This window comes from Helicoverpa zea, chromosome 21, assembly GCF_022581195.2.
Source record: "Helicoverpa zea isolate HzStark_Cry1AcR chromosome 21, ilHelZeax1.1, whole genome shotgun sequence".
Classification (NCBI taxonomy): Eukaryota; Metazoa; Arthropoda; class Insecta; order Lepidoptera; family Noctuidae; genus Helicoverpa; species Helicoverpa zea.
Window position 1 is genome coordinate 7,359,954 of NC_061472.1, and position 19,905 is coordinate 7,379,858.

Here is a 19,905-nt window from a genome sequence, read left to right on the forward strand (position 1 = left end):
TTAAACCGTGACAGTATTAGCAGAATAAGCGGTGCTGTTGCCTACTTTTGAAAAGAAAAAAGCTATATCGATGGTTCATTCATTTATGTGACGTCATTATGGCCTGGTTGGGTTAGGTTTGCTTGGAAATTTTTGTTAACAATCTTGTATTTTAATATATTATATGTTGTGCTACTTATTTTAGATTAGTAATATAAATACCTCATATAGTACCGGTAATCCTGGTGCCAAGAAGTGTCTGTTTCGACGACATTTTCTGGCGAAAATGAATCGCCATGAAGGTGGGTAATGATAATCAAAATTTGTTCGATGCTATTGTCACTGCAAATTTCATTGCAAAAAAATATGAAAATATTGTCATCATAACGTAATTATAAGTTTTATGCATTCAATTTTGGTTAGATTGTCTTCAATAAATAGGAAATGGAGAATTGTTGTTGTATTGCGTGTATTGACATATTTTCAGGAGTCAGCTGTGATTCTTGTTTGAAAAATAACTTCAGAGGACGACGATACAAATGTTTGATTTGCATCGACTATGACTTGTGCGCAGCCTGCTATGAGTCCGGCGCTACCACAAACCAACACACTACAGAGCATCCTATGCAATGCATTCTATCTAGAAGTGACTTTGGTGAGACCTATTTACAGTGCTATATATATTAGACTACATGTTATATGCCAAATGCCTAAGCATAATGCTCCTGCAAGGTTAAAAACAGAGATAATGTGCTTATAAACTGTTAACAACACAAAAGTAACACAAATATTCACATCTTTTTGTTTGACCAACATCTATTTTTAGAAAGCCCAAGAAAATTCGATGTTTGTTAATTATTTTTTTAACAAGTGTTCCATTGTTGCGTGCAGCCTAAAGTAAGGAGACCAAAATATATTTACTTGGTTGCCCAAACTCAACTTAAGAGTTATGTTTTAAGTAGCACAAACAAAGGCATTTGTTTGATTCAGTGAATTGAGGACATACATAAACATACCATTTGTTCTCATTTAACACCCATAAAGCAGCTTATGATGCTACTAATAATATTCTTATAAGAACCCTATGTGTAACCAATACATTAAAAATCATGCAGCCATTATTTATGAAATGACATATTACTAACCATTTCTGGGTTCATTCATTAATAAATAAATAGTATTAAGCTTATATTGCTTAATTTAGGTGTATACATTTATTCATTCACAAATGTGTGTAGGTATTTATCTAAGCTTATTAGAAAGAGAAGAATAAAAAATATCAGGTTTAGAAATAAATAAGCAATTTAATATTAATTTATGTATGCATGTTTTTGCTTTCAAATGCTCATGAAACAATCAAAGTCCCTGAGATTGTAAACAAACAATGGAGCAAGCTATCATTCATAATAAACATAAAGTTTTTACAGCATATCAACTGTTTCATGGCTTTATTAGCACTTAGTTAACCATTAATGTCTTCATATATCATAAAGAAATATGTTTGGAAACTTAGAAATACAATTAACATTTGTGTTAAATACAATAACTAAATAAAAGTAATTATTGCTAATATTCTGCAAATCTACTCTTCACAGTAATTATTGTCGAGAAAATTTCACAGTTTTTTGTAAAATACAGCATTCAGGTCAAAATTTATCAATGCATGGAGGTCAAATTAAGAATAATCCTTACTACTTAATTATAAATGTGAAAGTAACTCTGTCCTTCTGTTTTCAAGCCAAAACTACTGAAATATGTTCTGAAATTTGGTACAATTTCCCCCATATAATTAATAAACACACAGTAAAGTTTATCCCAGTTATAATCTATGATAATGTATGTTATTCCTCTCTTAACTTAGATCCATGTTTATTCATAAGTGGGATAGTTGAACCTGAAAAAGAACCTGCGTTCTTTTCGGCCCTTGTCCAAAAATTTGTTCCCCCGGGACACGGGTGGTACCGTAGACAACAGTTATAATATTTGGAAAATGTTGGAATATATTTTTTTTCATTCCACATCACCATGTTTTCATTCTTCAGATCTGTACTATGGTGGAGAGGCATTAACATTGGAACAGCCTCAGGCATACACATGTCCATTCTGCAATAGAATGGGCTTCACTGACACAGCACTCATGGAGCATGTTACGGCAGAGCATGCAGACACTACATTGGCTGTGAGTATCATTTTTTATGGCTATTCTTTATTATTCATGGGAAATCATTAATCATATTTTTATTTCTGTTACTTTATTTACAAAAACTCTTTAACAAGTCAGTATTTTAAACTGGATGAGGCTGCATTTCCTGCATTTCCTATCTGACTACCTTGACAAGAAACACCAAAATTAACTCAGGGGTAAAGATAAATTTCATTCATTTCATTTCATCCCATCTGTTTGAAGTCATAATATATGTTGGTGATTTTCATTGGTATTCATCGCATCGGTATTCACTCATGAGGCCCAATTCATGTTTGTAGAAAGTAAAAAGGTTGCATGCCATAATAGAATATAAAATAAAAGAAAATCAATACATAGTATCTTGCTTGGATCCACATTTCCGCATAAAACAGATAGTTACTGACTATATAACAGCCTTTTCACAATGGCGGATTTTACGAGCGACATCGCCTAGTCGTACGACCGGCTGGAAACAATTACCGATACAAGAATACTTTTAAAAACCGCTCGGAGAATCCGCTAGTGTGCAAAGTAAATAGGTTTTTTTTATAAATTTTCTAAGTTTAAATAATAATAATACTGTTTCGTGCAGGTGGTATGCCCAGTGTGCGCTTCGATGCCCGGTGGGGAGCCAAACTTTGTTACTGATGATTTTGCTGGACATCTCACGTTGGAACACAGGACTGGTCCCAGAGATCTCATTTCATTTCTTATATCCTTTTCAATATAATTATGTATTTTGTTAATGTTGACTACTGCAAATACGCTTACTTTGTTTAGCGGTAGCAATTGAAATCTTACGCCTTACTTTGCATAAAGAAAAATGATTCATTCGCACATTAGGTGTCGCATATAAAAGCGTGCTATATAAAAAAAATACGTGTGGCACTCGGGGACTGCCGCGGTAAAGCTATTGCATAGCATTCTGTATTGTATTCGTCCGATTTCGGAGCAGCTCGTCTCGATTCGGGCGAGTTCCGTAAAGTCGTACAATACGTCTAATCGCACGACACACAGCGCCGTGTCGAAGACTGCCGAACTGACACGACGTTAGACGATGCACGGCCTTCAAGCCACACCTCCGTGCCCGTCGGAGTGGGGAGCGTGAGGTTTTTTCGTTACGGAATTTCTGGATTTGGTCCCCGCGCTCAAGGCCTGCGATAGAAGCTATGCAATAGCTTAAAAACTGCGGGTATTAAATAATGTGCCATAACAAAGAACGCATTGATATGGTTTCATAATCCCAGATTTTTGATCTGAAAGTACCACAGATCTTAATGTCAAACAAACTTGACTCTTTCGAGTTGTGTTGCTCTATTATCAACAACTAAATGGTTACACCCCGAAAGGTAGCCTTCCGACACAGATTTTCCATAATGCGACAATTGAGCCGCTCACGTTGGGCGCGCGACTGACGGCTGTGTCGAAAGAGTACCTTTAGGACAGTTGATTGAAATTTTGAAAAAGAAAAGTAGTCACTAATTTTTTTCAGTATTATTTTCAAAGTTTTTATTTTAGTTTCTTAACTAATAAATACGATTCCTTAACGTCCATGCACGATGAACCAAGCGGCATCAGGCATGGCGGAGTTCGACGAATGCAGCACACGGGCCGCGGCGTCACTCGCGCGCGGCGTACCAATATGCAGTTCAGGTATAGAACAAATACTATTTATACATGAAATCTAGACTGAGTCAATATCATGAGAGATGGATTGAAACTGGGAACATGAATAATTATATACAACATCTTCAAAACTGGCCATCAGCGATTGCAAACTCTCGGCTCTGACTCTCATGCAACAAATGGTTCGGTTTGAAAGATGTCTGGTCTGGTCCATTTCGGGAGACGTGTGTGGGGTGTGATGTGAAACGATTCCCATTAAGCAAGGATCTGTGGACGTCACACGAGCTACCCGTTACTCATGATAATGGGTAGCACACCATGCAAGCACCTCTCTGATAGAATCTCATATTCCGCATTTTTCTCAAAATTTAAGCTATACTGCCTAGCCTTTTCCCAAATGTGTTGGGACTGGCTTCCAATGGAATCAAAAGCAGTCTTTTACATTATTTAATGCTTATCTTAACTCTTCTACTCAGATATATTAACACGATACCCCTTGGTAACACTAGTGTCAATATTTTGTTTGAATTATATTTGCCCTACCCCATCAAATCACTCTTTCACTCTAAGGTTGGTTGTAAGAGAACACAACATAGGGTTAAGCTCGCTCGTTTTCAATGTGTCAAAATGTATTAATGTGTGCAGTAAAGAATAATAATATTTTTTTAGCACGGGCGGCGGCATCTCATCACTGTCGCCGTCGTCTCGCGACGCCGTGGTGGACCCGATCGCGGAGCTTCTCTCGCAGCTGTCGGGCGTGAGGCGCGGCGCCGGCCAGCCCGGCACGCCCAGTCAGCTGCAGCAGTTGCAGATGCAGTTGCAGCTAGAGAGGCAGCAGGCTACGGTGAGTTATGGTTCATGTTGATAGGAACCTCGATTGTTCGAACGCTCTATTGTCTGAAAGATTTAGATTTTGAGTTTCCGCGCGTAACGGTTTTTTTTTTAACGACGTCAAAAATCATCAAATGACCCCTCCCGCTGTGGGTTAGCAGCGATGAGGGAGTGTCAGACTCTCACTGACTAAAAACCGTCGTGTTCCGTCATAGGCCTTTTATGTACCAGGGCCGCGGTATCTCTTTCGAACAACCCGCAGCAATGGGTTTATAACAGGATTTATTTTTGAAAATTAAAAAAATAAATGGTTCCCAACAAAGTAATAGATGGCGTTGTACCGTCTAAGTTAGTGAGCCTTTTCCAAGTAAAAAAAAAACATTGCACCTAGCGCTTTGAGCCGAGACCCACTTAATTCAGATTTCTGGACAATTTGTTTTCAGAATCTCTTGGGACATTCGGATAATAACCTGACTGACTTCTTTTCTCCTTTTATTCTATTTTTATTCCCTATTTTCTATTTTTAAATGGTTGATGACAAATATGTTTCGTTATACGATCTGAATGGCGTATGCCGTTCCGTTCCTTGCAATCATGTTCCAAGATCAGCATCATCTAGCCATCAGCTAGAAAAACAATGAAAAAGAAAATTCCTTATTCTAATGGTTTTTGGTACACACAACTACACATCAAGCTGTATAAGCCAGTTTGTCTTTTACTCTGTGAATTGAAGTGTCAGTTTAGTTTTGTATAGCTTGATGTGTTAGCCGTTTGTAAGTTTACCAGTAGTATTTTGTATGTAACGAGATGTTTTGTTCCAAAATAATCAATCAATCTCGGTCCTAAATAATTCGAATAATCGAGGTTCTACCCTTACATATACCTATATTTGATTTCCATCATTTTTAATGAAAATCAGATGATTAATGTGTGCATGAAATTTGCTAAATTATAGTTTACTCACCGACAGGCGGCCCGGCAGCAGCTGGAGCGGCTGCCGCGGCGCGCGGGCGGGGCGGGGGGCGGCGCGGGGGGGGGGGCGGGGGGCAGTGCGCCGCCCCCCGCGCCGCAGCCCGCCGCCCCGCAGCCGCAGCCGCACACAGAACCCACGGACTCACAGTTTCTCCTCTCCGGCTTTCTCGGTAAGCTATCATTATGTACTACATTCATGTCGTTGCATGTCTACTGCTTTGAATCTGTCAGCTATGTTGGGGTCGACTTCGTTTGCATATCAATCTACCTTAGTATGTCATTTTCAACCTTATCACAATACAACTTGTGAAAGTACGAGTGATGTACTTTGTAAGACTAGTTGTGAAAGTTTCTGGATTGATTCCACCTACAACAACTGAAAATGAAGTTAAAATAACGGCCACTATATGAGAGGACCTGGGATACACGAAAGCACCTGTTATACACATATGGTCTTCTCTTTAGTGAAAATTTATTCCTTCTTACGGGCATGAAGGACATTTTGGAGGCCTAATTTATTTTTATGTTTTTACATAGTACCTAACAGACTGTCTTAACGAGTTGGGGGTCTCTGGGAGTTGTCCCAGCTTCGAATATAATGTGAATGTTGTTTTAGGCGGCAGCGACAGCCAGGCGGGCGCGGAGGCGGAGAGCCGCGCGGCGCTGCTGCGCGGGCTGGTGCTGGCGTCGCTGGGCCGCGCCGCGCCCGCCACCGCGCCGCCGCCGCCCGCCGCGCCGCCCCTGCCCGCCGCGCCCCGCGCCGCGCCCGCGCCCGCGCCGCCCGCCGCCACGCTGCGCGTCAAGCCGCAGCCGCGCACCAAGGTGAGTGTCCCCCCCGCCCCGCCGCCCGCCGCGCCGCCCCTGCCCGCCGCGCCCCGCGCCGCGCCCGCGCCCGCGCCGTAAGTAAAATCTGACACTCCCTCACCGCTGCCAACCCACAGCGGGAGAGGGGTCATTTGATGATTTTTGCCATCATTAAAAAAAGGGTCCGTATTACTGCCGCGCCACCCGACATTGGACATTTCGGAACGAATCGCCAGCACGGCGCACCGTCGACCCGCCTGCATCAGCCCCGGGTACCGAGCATCAGGGGATGACAACGGAATGACAAATCGTCTTTTGATGTATGATTAGCTCCCAGACTAACAAAAAAATCGCGCTCGCTTTTTTTTGTCTATGTCTTTACAAAAACATTCGCGCTCGCTCGCTCGCGTCCATTAGTTACTGCCTGCTCTTTTTCTGTTTAGTACTAAAGCCCTCTTGCACGAGTTCGACTCGCACTTGGCCGGTTTTTAATCACCTAAAATTTTTTTTGTGGCCCGCGGATCCAGACCGAATCGTCTTTATGGCCCCAATAAAAAAGGTTGAGTATGACTGGCTTGAGTGACAATCCAAAGTAATGTCGTGTGTATCCGCAGGAGGCGGCGGCCCGCGCGCACGCGGCGGCGCGCCAGCTGCCGGAGGGCAGGTAGGAGCGGCGCGCGGCCCGGCCCCCGCCGCGCCCGCGGCCCGCGGCGCCGCCCCGGCCCCTGCCCGGCAGCTAGGGCCCGGCCCTGCGCCCGCCGCCGGTGGAACTGTTGGATGTTAGATGTTACGGTAGTCCACGACCTCGGTCGCGCTCGCACTTAAGGGGTAAAGTCTGTGGCCGTCGATGTTGTTAGTGTTTATCCGTTGTACATATGGAGTCGCGGGCGGCGCCGGCGTCTCCGACCGGCCTCGCACCCTTACCTGGACTCGTTTCTTTGTTTTACGCTAACACTTATTAGTGGACGCTTTTGTTTGTTTTGTTGGCTTTCGAAATATCCGTGTGATTTCTTTTCTAGTAGAGAATTAATAGTGATGGAATGTTTTAATCGATTAAATTACGATTAAATTAAAAAGAATAATGATATGCATAGGGCGTCGTTATTAAATTATTATCGTACGAGAGGAGTCCTATCGAATTGCATTTGCATTAAGATTAGATAAGTTTTAATAATTCGCAAATTCGCAGATTACTCAAAATTAATTATAAACAAAGACAACGGTCGTTCATGAGTTTGACGTCGTTTCTTTAGGATCGTTATTAAAATAATTATTGTATTTATCTTATATAAAGTGTAGGTATTGTTTTAATTTATTCAGCAAGTCTTTAACATATTTCACGGTAAACACTGACTCCTCTCTAAAGTTATTTTTATAAAACAGTTGAAAACATACTTACCCACAAATTTTCACTAGCTACTCAAACAAAGTGCTTATTAGTTTGATTATTATACTCCAACATTACAAAATGTTTGTATGTACCCTAATTAAATTCTATAATATTACAAGTGTATTTCATTATTTAGATTTACTGAAACCTTTTTATTTCCATCATGTTGCAGAAAAGCTGAGATTAAAACGGCAAACGATATATTATTTAAACCTGCCCGAAAAGCAGTTATTATACATATTGTATTGTGTTATGGTGTTATAGGATTATAATAATTATTTATAGACTGAATAAAAGTGAAACAACTGGAAAAGTAATCTAAACTCTTATAAGATTCCTTACTTTAGTTGTTATATTCTTTATCTCTATAATTGCGTTTTATTTAAATGTAATTATGCATAGCGAAAACACGATGCCACAAATCTTTTTCAATCACACCCAGTTCCCACTTTGACAAAAATGACAATATACGTCGAAATCGGTCCAGATGTCTAAACGCAAAAGACAGTTCTTTGCATGAAATAGACTCCGAAAGTACTGAACTGATTTAAAAATACACTGTTGGGAAGCCTTACAACGACGTGCTTTGTGAACTTAGATTGAGCTTTTACCGTCTTAATAGCATTCTCCAGTTTTATCCATAAGTTTCTTGGCAACAAAAATATTTTTGACTCGTGACAGTGACATAAATGAGCATGACAGACAGTCATTGTGTCACACACGTCAAAAGCTCTAAAAATTACATGCTGCATGCGTGTGTTATTGTTCTAATTGTTCAGCAAATTGTTGTTACAAAGTGTACTGTAAATGCCCAGTTAGGTACTTTTACAACTCATAATAGCATTAAATACATAACTTGAATGCTAAAGATAATACTGATAGTACATTACTTTCCTTCTGGGCCTAGCCATATAGTTCTAAAAATGGCAAGTGAAGAACATAAATTGCTTTCCCAGTACATAAAAGATGTTCATTTATCACTGCGCAAATCAACTTTGAAACTAGGAGCTGATGCTGCATGGCAGAAACATTGCAGCAACGAAGAAGAGTTAACAAAATACGCACAATGTATGAAAAAACTTGCGACTACACACTGGGAAAGTAATTGTAACAGTGATGCAAGTGAGGCCACTTCACGAATAACATGGGTGGTTGAATTCTGTACCGATTATTTCAATAACAGTACTCACATCAAATATAGAGAAAAAGAGTTAAATATATCAGAGAAGATGGGTTTACAACTGGATATTGAAGAATCATTTTCTAATCCTTTAAAGTTGCTAGATATTGGCAGCTGTTATAATCCATTCAGAATATATGACGATTTTGATGTATTAGCTATTGATCTATGCCCTGCTAACACTTCAGTAATGCAATGTGACTTTCTCAATGTGAACATAGGTCCTTGCAATATGACAGATGGGTCAATGGTAACTGAACTGCAGGAAAACTCATTTGATGTTGTTACATTTTGCTTTGTCTTAGAATACATACCTTCATCTGAATTAAGAATATTAGCATGTCAGAATGCTTATAAATTGTTAAAACCTGGTGGACTTTTAATAATTAACACGCCTGATTCCAAACACGTTGGGGCAAACAGCAAGATCATTAAATGCTGGAGGTATACTCTAGCTCATATTGGATTTAATAGAATAAAGTATGAAAAAGCAAAGTACATGCACTGCATGGCATTTAGAAAGTCTTTGCATAGAGAAATAGCTATGCGCTGGGCATTATTGTACAAAGAACCTTATATGAAATATGCTATGCACATACCACAAGATTTCACAGTTTCAGATGATTTGTTAACTGAACCTATAGACAAAGAAACTTTGGTAGACGACTTTCAGGAACTACCATTTAGTGATCTTTCATGAAAATAAATAAATAAAGCATAAAAGTATTGGTCAAATTTTATTTAATGTCCTTAACATACACAATTATCACTAAAAGTTAATCTTAAAAGTATCTTAAATACTAATTGCAATGTCACAACAGATTTAATTTAAGATTCTTATTGGTTGTTGTTGAATTACTTCTAAGAGTCACTCTTGACTCACACCCGAGATTGATCAGCAAGTCTGACCAAAATGTTATGGTCCTCATTCATTTTAGTTACCATGTATTATTGACTATAAGAATCATTTGTTTACAATAAAACAGTGAATTATTTACAGAACTGTATGAACCTCTGTATGAACCTTGCCTGTTATGCGACTCCCCCAAACTTTGCTTTGCGCTTCTCCAACTTTTCTTTCTTTTCAATATCAGTCATTATTTTGGAGACAGACTGACCAAATCTTTCAGCCCTTTTCTTTAGTTTCTCCATGTTCTCTGATAGGGAACCAGTATCAGAGAGTATAGGACTCTTGGATGGAGCATTTTGACCAAATCTTTGTTTCCTAGCTTCCTTCCTCTCGTCTTCACTCATTTTGACCGGCAAACCAAACCTCTTTGCTCTTAGCTCCAGCCTAGTTTTAGCATCTATGTCTGCTGTAATTTTGATCTTATTACTTGAAGGGGGGTTAGCTTCTGGCGGAACTATCTCTTCTTTATCTTCAGTTGTCTTAGGAGGAGAAGTGATAGACACAGCTCTGTTCAACACAATTTTCTTAGCAGCAGACTCTCTATTATCTGAGGACTTTGTGTCTTCGGATTTATCTTTAGGCGCTTCTGTCGATGTTATTCTCCTTTTGAGAGTTCGTGGCGGCTTCACTTCAGCTGTGGGTTTGGTCGGCGATTGCTGTTCAGAAAGCGCCAACTCTTCATTCAATGTGTCAACTGCGGAGTCATCAAGTATATCACCTTGGCTTTTATCATCTTCATCTTCCAGAACGCCATCAGAATCAATTTCATCGGAGTCCAAGTTGATGTCACCATGTTCGTCTTGAGACATTGCCGCCTGAAGTCGCGCCACTAATTCAGCTTTATCTCCTGAATACGGCAATCCACGTGCCTTTAGGTCTTTACGTAGATCAACTACTTTCATTTTAGTCACGTCTATCACGGTAGAATCTGCCATTTCGGAGATATAAATTAGAAATAATAGGTAACCCTCAAAGATGCAATTTTTATTTTTGTGTGTGTGACTGCGACTTGCATACAGAATACAGATACACAGGCGCGACCGGCAAACCACAAACAAAAAAAAACTTCACACTCACAGGTTATCTCTAAAACAGATAATGTAATGCGTGCAAAGACATATAGGGGTATAGGGGTGAATGCGTGTGTGTGAGATCTGTGGTTTAAATCCTAGAATCCTAGTTCTGCTGACACTGACATTATTTTTAATGTCATATGTTGACAATGACAAGTTTATGGTGTTTAACATATTGTTTGTTTTTAAGTCACCGGTAATTATTTATCGTGTTGTGAGAGATTAATTAAGTTAATCGATCCAGCATGGCAATGGCTGGTCAACCATCAGATGTTGATCAGTTAGATCTATTGCTCATGGAGGATGACGGATTCTCGATGCCATTACCTGATTTTGAATCAGAACCTCAGCTACTTATTTCAAAGGTTGTATATAATTACAATTATCTTTGATAGAAATCAACTTTTGCTTACTTCAATTAATGAATTCTTGTTTACCAGGTTCGAAAACATTACATGGAATATGTAATCAAACTCCTGTCAAATAATTATGAAACCCACCAAAAACTTGTCAATAAAAATATATATCTTCCCAGTGCCATTTGGAGATGTGCTAAAAATATAGAATTGTCTGCAGCCAAAGCTTGCATGGTAGTGCAGCTCTACAGGAAACATATTGTTGTTGCGGTGATACATTTTTTTACCTCACTAAACTAGTTTCTTCATAGAAATAGAAATTCTGCATTTATAATTATAGTTTTCATATGATCTTTATCACAAAATGTGTGTTTGTAATGGTAGAGTATATTATTTCAGGTGAATGAGTTAAAAAGGGACACAGCAAAAGGTAAGCTGAACAAGAAATTGTACAGCTATTTACACAAGCCACCAGAAAATGATAAAAAAACCCAAACATCAAATACAATGAAAAATGTTAATTGTCAATGTTCCCATGTGAAACGCAAGAGACATAGAGAGTCTACATCACCAAAGCAAGATGACAAACAACTGTCTAGTTTAGTCAGTAATGATAAATCTAATACATCAGTTGCAGCTAACTCACACTGTCAGACTGCTTACCCACCCTTAGCTAGTAATAACTTACCCCCAATGCAGACACAGACAGAAGTTCCAACAGTGGAGCCAGTCCAACACATGGCCCCACTACAAAACAAAAGAATGTCGGTAGAATCTCAAGACTCAGATGAACTAATGATGCAGCTAGAAAAACTATTTCAAGGAGATGCCAATGACGATGACCTGTTTGAAGGAGCCCTCTATGACAAATTAGATACAACCCAAGAAGATCAAACTAAGAAAAATACTACTTTATTAGATAATACTGTAAATAACTCTAGGCAGGATGCAGTTATTGAAAATCATGCGGCTCAAATAAGATCACTAGATGAGAGGCTAGCCAACTTGGCGGGAATGTTAGTGAGTAATGATAATAATGTGCCACAGAAGACTGATGTACAGAAACAAAGAAGAAGTGGCTCAAGCAAGTGGTTGTGTGAGGAATACTTCTTGAAGCAAAAGCTACATGAACTACTGGACCAAATTGGGGACACTGATAGGAAGGCACTGGATAAGGTTTGTGGATTTTCAAATCAATTTTGTTCTAATAAAGATTATTTTAACATCCAGTCAGATAGTAAACAATGATATCAGATAAAGATGGTTTTGTCTGCCAATCAAAAATGTCCATCAGGATTGAGGAGCCACTTTTTGTATCTTAATGAAATTTTGTACTTATTTAGTAGTAAGTTAAAAAGTATTGTAGGCTCAATCTTGGAATTTGTAGTATAATAGTTCAAAAGTTATATGAACACAAAGGTGGCTCCTCAATCTAAATATTTGAACTGAGGAGCCACGTTGGAACACAGAAAGTATACGATGTACATTCTTGAAAATTTTGTATGATTTAGTAGTAATTGAGCGCAATGAGTACTAAAAATTTAATTCTAGTACCTTTAATATTTAAGAAGATACAATACTTTTAATGTGGCACCTTAACCCATACAATGAAAGTGTGAATTCCCATGAATCGTAAGTGGCAAATTCAAATTACACCCCATAAACATTTAGTAGTAAGTGTGTCTGAATTTGTAGTACATAAACAAAGTAGTAAAACTGAGTGAATTTTGTAAAAAAAGGTATTTTAAGTGGCTCCTCAATCCTGACGTTTCTGAAATGAGAAAATGCTTGAGTTACCTGAAATCGGAACGGAATAAAAAAAATAAAGACACTAACATTTAGTATAAATTTCTACTAAATATACATGCACAAATGAAAATTGTATGTATTCAATATCTGATAAAAAATCATCTGTTCCATATTCCTTAGGACGTCGCCATTAAGGGTGACCATGTTATATGAATAACATCAGGATAAATAGTTCTCAGCTTTGCCGCCGTGCTCTCGCTGTGGCGGCATATTGGGCTAACATAGTGTAGTCTCAATATATGACATGTCATCGACATGAAAGAAGAAGACGCTTTGCCGCCAATTTTTTTTATATTCTTTATTATTTTTTATCTCTAATAATTTGTCGTCAATCGTCGTGCTGAGTTCCTCTGTATGATCTATATCATTCAGTACAGCTGTCAATTTTACTAAATGTGCATGTTTTTTCTAAAATGTTTTGATGTAGCAAAAATGTTCATCAATCAGTTATTAAAACTGCAGTATCAGTTTCCTGAACATCACTTGGAAAACTTGCTATTCAAAACACCGACAAAGTTTCTACTAGGAATTAGTCCAGAACAAGGTTTTAACAACTTACTTAGCAATACTCCAAAATTAAAATTAAGAATAGATACGCATGCTTGGCAAAACCTTTTGATGCTAGTAATATATTGCAGTCATTAACACTTTTTGAAACACACATAAAGATTAAAACCAAGATTTAACAATTTTTTTGCAAAAGAGTGTATTTTAAGTAGCCTCAGTGGCAGTTGTGGAAACTCTTTACCAATATAAATAAAATATGGCCTAACACAAGGTAGCTGCCATCAACCGTTAAGGAGTTCCCTAACCGCACTTTGTCTTCATTGTCAGGTCTGATATGGTAGGTACTCATAACATATTTCGGTGTAAAGATCTCGTCAATACGAAGCCAATGAACCCAAACACTTGGCAGTTGCTATATAGCGATACGGACTTCCCTTGATTTTCTGTCGCCTCCATCATCAGGTAAGATCCAAACCTTCATAGTCATATCACGAATAACTGTTAGCTACGGGACAAAACTGCGAGTAGAAAGAAAAAAAGATTATATCGGTCCAGGCGTCTTCGAGATACCGAGTAACAAAGAAAATAACAAGTGACTTGAAAATGCGAAGTATCGAATTTACGGACAATGAAAATCAAATCCATTGCCACTACGAAATACTAGGCAGTATGGTCGTAACACTTTAGCCTGCCCTAAGGGCAAAAAAAAACCAGGCGCGTTTTTTGAATTTGGAACATTACACCGCTCCAGCAATGTTGAATGACAAAGCAAGTTTATCAAATACTTTATTATAGTTCGGCCATTCAGAGAATGCGTTCCTGACACGTCGCGATTGAACTGACGACGTAACTACATTCATTGATTATTGATATAATAATGTTGTTTTAATGCTCCTCAATTGTTAAAACGGTAAACAACCAGCAAAAATATTTTTATCGTAACTGCAACGCCATTGCAAAGTTACGTCGTCAGTTCAATCGCGACGTGTCAGGAACGCATTCTCTGAATGGCCGAACTTTAAGTGAGGTTATTAAATACTTTTGTATTTAATAATATTTTCTCATTCAAGAGGCGGAATAGCCATAAATGTGTTTGCCTACAGAGGTTTAATAAAAAATTGGCGGCAAAGCTGAGAACTACCTATTTATCCTGATTTTTATTCATATAACATGGTCACCCTTAATGGCGACGTCCTAAGGAATATGGAAAAGATGATTTTTTATCAGATATTGAATACATACAATTTTCATTTGTGCATGTATATTTAGTAGAAATTTATACTAAATGTTAGTGTCTTAATTTTTTTTATTCCGTTCCGATTTCAGGTAACTCAAGCATTTTCTCATTTCAGAAACGTCAGGATTGAGGAGCCACTTAAAATACCTTTTTTTACAAAATTCACTCAGTTTTACTACTTTGTTTATGTACTACAAATTCAGACACACTTACTACTAAATGTTTATGGGGTGTAATTTGAATTTGCCACTTACGATTCATGGGAATTCACACTTTCATTGTATGGGTTAAGGTGCCACATTAAAAGTATTGTATCTTCTTAAATATTAAAGGTACTAGAATTAATTTTTTAGTACTCATTGCGCTCAATTACTACTAAATCATACAAAATTTTCAAGAATGTACATCGTATACTTTCTGTGTTCCAACGTGGCTCCTCAGTTCAAATATTTAGATTGAGGAGCCACCTTTGTGTTCATATAACTTTTGAACTATTATACTACAAATTCCAAGATTGAGCCTACAATACTTTTTAACTTACTACTAAATAAGTACAAAATTTCATTAAGATACAAAAAGTGGCTCCTCAATCCTGATGGACATAATCAAAATCAGTATTTCTAATTGAAATTATCTCACATGAATTGTTACTAATTATAAAGTTTTTTTTTTACATGCATTTGTAGAGAAATATTAGTTCTTACATTATTTGCTTGTTCCACAGATCAAAGAAAAATTTGCATATCTATTTGGTTATGATAGTGATGATGAAGAAATCTTGTCCCCATTGGATGAAACTCCAGAATTTGTAGTCAGCTGTAAGGAGCGCATTGCACCCTGGGTTGTAAAGCTACTAACTCCTTATTATATAAAGGGCCATATCAAGGGCAAAGGGATATTTAAAGCTTTAGCTAAGCATTTAATCAGACTCATTTATCAGTGCAGTCGATATCCAGGTAAGCATACAACATAATTATGTAGTACAGAAAAGAAAATGAACAACGAGATAATTAACATTTTCTTTTTCTTGCAGAGGAATATGAAGTCACCAGTTTTGTGTCAGATTTCTTGAAGAATCACAAAACAATCAGGTGTGAGGCAGATTTCAAAGAATTCAGAATTGAAAATATATAAGTTCTATTTTTGACAGCAATGTTCATGTGGCCTAGACAAGAAACAGTGTGAAACATTGTATGCATGTCAGCATTATAGTGCTTTATGAATTATAAATGCTCTCAAGGAGTTAAAAAATATAACAAAATTAATTATTCAACAAATATTTTATTAAACTGCCTAATTATTACTAGTTTTTTGCCTTTTGTTATCAGAATCACTTTGATCAGTTAGCTTATGTTTCTCAACTTTAGAAAAAAAAGAGTTTAATGTTTTTTGAGTTTTCTTGTTTTTCTCTTCCTTGATGAATCTCTTATTGCAATCAGCGCTTTTGTTTCTGGAATTGTTAACTCCACTTGAAACTGGATGCCAGGCTAGTAGTTTTACTGGCTTGAGATAACTGAGGGCCATATCAGGCTTCACACTGTCTATGTCAAGCCATGCCTGAAAATAAAAAAAAAGTTTATATGCTTGTTCTATTATATGATATTTAGGTTCTATAGGTTTTTTTTCTGATCACCTCAATCTGTTCTTCACTATTTAGAATAGCAGGCATTCTGTGATGCAGCCAATCCAAGGTGTCATTGGACTCCATTGTTATGACAGAATATGAGTAAATAATTGTGTCCTCATGTTGCCAGACTTGATACAAGCCAGCCATATGAAGTAGGTGTATTCCTGTCCAGCCGGTTTCTTCACTAAAACTGTTGTTCCATGTTTCTGGTTCATCAATCTGAAATTATTAAATTGTTGATTGACTTAACTTTAGTTTTTTGGTTTCACACAAGAGTTTAAGCCTGGTAGTGTTTTGAAACTATCAACTTTACTATCCATGGTCATTCAGACAGTTCATAGATTTCAAATGAATATTAATCAAAGTTAATTATTTATAGATTTTTAACAACATCAATCAACACTTATTGTTTTGTGATTTCATGAACCTTAGGAATTCTAATTATATTCTTATAAGAACCTTTATGCCATCATCCTGTGGAGCATAGACATAATATGGCTGTTTGGTCTTAGACAACTTGTTAGTTGTCTGCCATTCGTAGAAACCCTCAGCTACAATTATGCATCTACCTCCATTATTTAATATAGGGCTATATAGTTTGGATCTCTTTATATTCTCTAGACGGCAGTTATTTGTACTCAGGTTATGTGTCTTGTAATCTCCCTGCAACAGAAATTATATTAAACGAATTATTACCTACTATCCTATTATATAATAATATGAAACACAAAAAGCAAGTAAGTGTAGATGTTTGTTCCTCTTGCACACTAAAACTACTACATTAATTCTGATGAAACTTGCCAATAACATAGCTTGCATATCAGAAAAACACAGACTAGTTTATATCCATGTGCGGGAAGTGTTCCCTCGGGACACGGGTGAAACCGCGGGAAACGGCTAGTATTCTCAATATAATCGTATAGTATCGCGGGTACCTTATGCCATGGCGGGATAATACCCCACATCATAGGTTTAAGAACTCGTTCATTTTCTACGTTTGGGAATTTGTTAGAAGATACAAGCACTGGAGTAACGTCCGTTGGAGCAATGTTGTACGAGGGAGTATACTCTTTGCCCGCGTTATATTCTGGCAGCCAAGAAGGTTTGGTATATAAATTAGACTTTTTTGATTTGTATCCACAAGCACATTGAACCTTTTCTTTATTTAGCGACCTGGAAACGCAATATTTGTTAGACGGAATAAGTAGGTATTATAGAAACAAAACAACTTGATTAAAGTTTGTTTACTTACAGTCCGGTTCGACCACACATTTCTGGTGGGTTTAAGTACTTGTATCAAACAATTACTTGCAAAAAATCTGAGTTTAAATATATATTATTTTCAGGTAAAAAAGTTACTCATTATCGACGCAAGCGGACAAGGTTTCCGAATTCCGATTCCGAAATCAATCGAGGTTCCCAATTCAAATTCTCAAGGTCAAACAAAAGCTCATTTCATTGAAGGTCAGCCGGAAACGTCAAATTTTTACTGTTATCACTGTCAATGTCAGCCATAGACATAATATAGTAAACAGGACTGCGCACCTTTATCCAAAAAACGAGCCGAGTGAAACAGTTAGTACGGAGGCCGTCTGTCCCTATCTAATAGGATGACCATAAGGTTAAGCTATGTGAGACAAATCCGAATTTGCTAAGATTATTAAACACAGATTGGTATTGAAATTGTAACTTACGCAGTTTGTGACCTTAAAATACTAATATAGGCTTTTAATAATTAGCGGGAATTAGCAGTATAAAAGCAGGAAGATTTGAAGTGAAGACTGTTTTTTTTTGTATTTTTGCTTCACATATAGACTGTTGAGCCGTTTATGTCGCCTTTCTTCATTTTTTGGGAAGCTATTACAATAGTACAACAGTTTTAAAATCCATCACCCATATTTTGACTCATTACAAGAATTCATGGGCACCCTAGTTATTTGATTTACGAAAATGTTATTATTAGCTAACCTGTGGAACGATATATTGCAACCACCATAGGATTCACTTTTACAAGTATAAACGTAACACTTTTTCACCATTTTAATAGTTTAAATTGATTAAACAATCATTCATTAACAAAAAATATAAACAAAATTTTAAATGCTGATTACGCGCCAAGAATGTTCAGGTTTACCGCTAGAAAATAAAAAAAGCAAAATAAAAATTTATGTTGTTTATAAATGTTTTATGAATAAATACGAATAAATTAATGCGATTGTTATTAATTTGTTGACTTACAATTGTTAAAATAAGATAAAAATATAAGTGATGCAATTGTTTTTTGGGAAGACAAAACTGTCGATCACAACATTTTTTTATGCTGGCAAGGTGTTAGAAAGAGACAAACAGCCTCCGTTCTAACTATCCCTCTCGGCTCGGATTTGCCTCTGTGTATTATGCAACCAATTTAGTACCTTATTGCGTTGGAATAGAGTTCATTTTCGTAAATATATATTTTGAGCGTGCGCAATCTTGTTTAGTATATTACATCTATGATGTCAGCAAAATCGGCATATAGCATTGACATATAACTATAGCATATAGCGATTCATTTTACGCATCATACATGACAGCTTCACAGATAAAACTTGAAATATCGACGACATCGTTTCCATGTACCTGGCCATCATCGGAAAATCAATTTGGCAAATACTCGTCTTGTAGAGAACAATCAGCGTATAGTTACCGGCACGAATCTTGAGCTCTGACCTTCAGCTGTGCAGAAGTAATTTATTGGGTCCCTTTTGTGGTATGAAGTGAGGCGCGGGGGCGGGCTAAAGCGATGATTGGCCCGCAGTGTATCGCATCATAGCCGTCCCTCGGGATTGGTTCTTTGCTAATAAATCACTTCTGCGCAGATGTAGGTCAGAGCTTAAGATTCGTGCCGATAACTATACCTATAACTGATTATATAGAGCTATTAGAAAAGCCCCGCTAATCTTCTACGGTATTTCCCCACTGTAATCAACATAAATGAAATTCAAAAACACTTAACTTTATTGTTTTCAAGAATAGACTACTTTTAAACGGTAATAATGCTAGCTTATTATCGTTGCAACTTAGAAGTTCCCACACGGACGAAGTCGCGAGGAGTAAGTTTTAAATAATATGTCTAATTAGAACTTTTAATTAATTCTAGTTGTAGTTCTTAAGTCATATCGATTTTACCTACCTACAATTATTCATAGCAATGATTTTTATCCGGCCCAAAACGAGATAAGAAATGTGGTAGGAAATAAATTATATGATGAAGGCGCGAGCCAAAAGGTTTGACGAAGACGAAGTTGGAGTACCTAAAGCGGAGAAGAGATTAGGAATGCTAACCACCATTTGGGATCAGCAGGAAACTAGACAGTTTATCAAAAGCGTGATATCGAAAAATTGCTCTGTAGACAATACCTACATAAAAGGAAAACTTT

At 37.4% G+C, this 19,905-nt stretch overlaps 5 protein-coding genes across 8 annotated transcripts; 3 read left to right on the forward strand and 2 right to left on the reverse strand.

The window, feature by feature from the left end:
• Nucleotides 1-30: 30 nt before the first annotated feature.
• Nucleotides 31-8,155, forward strand: LOC124640797 (E3 ubiquitin-protein ligase Kcmf1). Of its 3 annotated transcripts, none has more exons than XM_047178725.1 (9): nucleotides 31-281; nucleotides 467-634; nucleotides 2,022-2,158; nucleotides 2,757-2,876; nucleotides 3,702-3,817; nucleotides 4,460-4,634; nucleotides 5,592-5,763; nucleotides 6,210-6,415; nucleotides 7,012-8,155. In XM_047178725.1, the coding sequence occupies exons 1-9, from the start codon at nucleotides 266-268 to the stop codon at nucleotides 7,063-7,065; spliced, it is 1,164 nt and encodes a 387-aa protein (XP_047034681.1). In that variant the 5' UTR covers nucleotides 31-265; the 3' UTR covers nucleotides 7,066-8,155. The 3 variants fall into 3 exon arrangements, with proteins under 3 accessions (XP_047034681.1, XP_047034682.1, XP_047034683.1); XM_047178726.1 differs by having other exon boundaries at nucleotides 51-281; nucleotides 3,723-3,817; nucleotides 5,577-5,763; XM_047178727.1 differs by having other exon boundaries at nucleotides 51-281; nucleotides 3,723-3,817.
• Nucleotides 8,156-8,168: 13 nt separating this feature from the next.
• On the forward strand, nucleotides 8,169-9,693 carry LOC124640798 (S-adenosylmethionine sensor upstream of mTORC1). The gene has a single exon (XM_047178728.1). It carries the CDS (start codon nucleotides 8,648-8,650, stop codon nucleotides 9,665-9,667), a length of 1,020 nt encoding a protein of 339 aa, XP_047034684.1. The 5' UTR covers nucleotides 8,169-8,647; the 3' UTR covers nucleotides 9,668-9,693.
• On the reverse strand, nucleotides 9,692-10,935 carry LOC124640800 (SAP domain-containing ribonucleoprotein). Its single transcript, XM_047178730.1, has one exon. It carries the CDS (start codon nucleotides 10,810-10,812, stop codon nucleotides 10,000-10,002), a length of 813 nt encoding a protein of 270 aa, XP_047034686.1. The 5' UTR covers nucleotides 10,813-10,935; the 3' UTR covers nucleotides 9,692-9,999.
• A 145-nt stretch (nucleotides 10,936-11,080) lies between these two features.
• Nucleotides 11,081-16,166, forward strand: LOC124640795. 2 transcript variants are annotated; one of them, XM_047178720.1, is made up of 5 exons: nucleotides 11,081-11,315; nucleotides 11,391-11,576; nucleotides 11,706-12,482; nucleotides 15,584-15,815; nucleotides 15,893-16,166. In XM_047178720.1, exons 1-5 carry the CDS (start codon nucleotides 11,196-11,198, stop codon nucleotides 15,991-15,993), a joined length of 1,416 nt encoding a protein of 471 aa, XP_047034676.1. In that variant the 5' UTR covers nucleotides 11,081-11,195; the 3' UTR covers nucleotides 15,994-16,166. The 2 variants fall into 2 exon arrangements, with proteins under 2 accessions (XP_047034676.1, XP_047034677.1); XM_047178721.1 differs by lacking the exon at nucleotides 11,391-11,576 and having other exon boundaries at nucleotides 15,893-16,132.
• Nucleotides 16,121-17,995, reverse strand: LOC124640799 (abasic site processing protein HMCES). Its single transcript, XM_047178729.1, has 5 exons — nucleotides 17,739-17,995; nucleotides 17,422-17,659; nucleotides 16,946-17,149; nucleotides 16,493-16,705; nucleotides 16,121-16,416 (listed from the first exon to the last, which is right to left on the reverse strand). The coding sequence occupies exons 1-5, from the start codon at nucleotides 17,756-17,758 to the stop codon at nucleotides 16,153-16,155; spliced, it is 939 nt and encodes a 312-aa protein (XP_047034685.1). The 5' UTR covers nucleotides 17,759-17,995; the 3' UTR covers nucleotides 16,121-16,152.
• Between the last annotated feature and the right edge of the window lie 1,910 nt (nucleotides 17,996-19,905).

Excerpts from the sequence above, each read along its gene's own strand:
- LOC124640798 (XM_047178728.1), top strand. The coding sequence starts at position 8,648 with ATGCTAAAGATAATACTGATAGTACATTACTTTCCTTCTGGGCCTAGC.
- LOC124640795 (XM_047178720.1), top strand. The coding sequence starts at position 11,196 with ATGGCAATGGCTGGTCAACCATCAGATGTTGATCAGTTAGATCTATTG. Across the intron at positions 11,577-11,705 it reads GGAAACATATTGTTGTTGCG|GTGAATGAGTTAAAAAGGGA; the intron begins GTGATACATTTT and ends ATATTATTTCAG. Across the intron at positions 12,483-15,583 it reads ATAGGAAGGCACTGGATAAG|ATCAAAGAAAAATTTGCATA; the intron begins GTTTGTGGATTT and ends CTTGTTCCACAG.
- LOC124640797 (XM_047178725.1), top strand. Across the intron at positions 2,877-3,701 it reads GAGATCTCATTTCATTTCTT|GATTCCTTAACGTCCATGCA; the intron begins ATATCCTTTTCA and ends ACTAATAAATAC. Across the intron at positions 3,818-4,459 it reads CGTACCAATATGCAGTTCAG|CACGGGCGGCGGCATCTCAT; the intron begins GTATAGAACAAA and ends ATATTTTTTTAG.
- LOC124640799 (XM_047178729.1), bottom strand. The coding sequence starts at position 17,758 with ATGTGTGGTCGAACCGGACT. Across the intron at positions 16,706-16,945 it reads CACAGGATGATGGCATAAAG|ATTGATGAACCAGAAACATG; the intron begins GTTCTTATAAGA and ends TAATAATTTCAG. Across the intron at positions 16,417-16,492 it reads ATAGTGAAGAACAGATTGAG|GCATGGCTTGACATAGACAG; the intron begins GTGATCAGAAAA and ends TTTTATTTTCAG.
- LOC124640800 (XM_047178730.1), bottom strand. The coding sequence starts at position 10,812 with ATGGCAGATTCTACCGTGATAGACGTGACTAAAATGAAAGTAGTTGAT.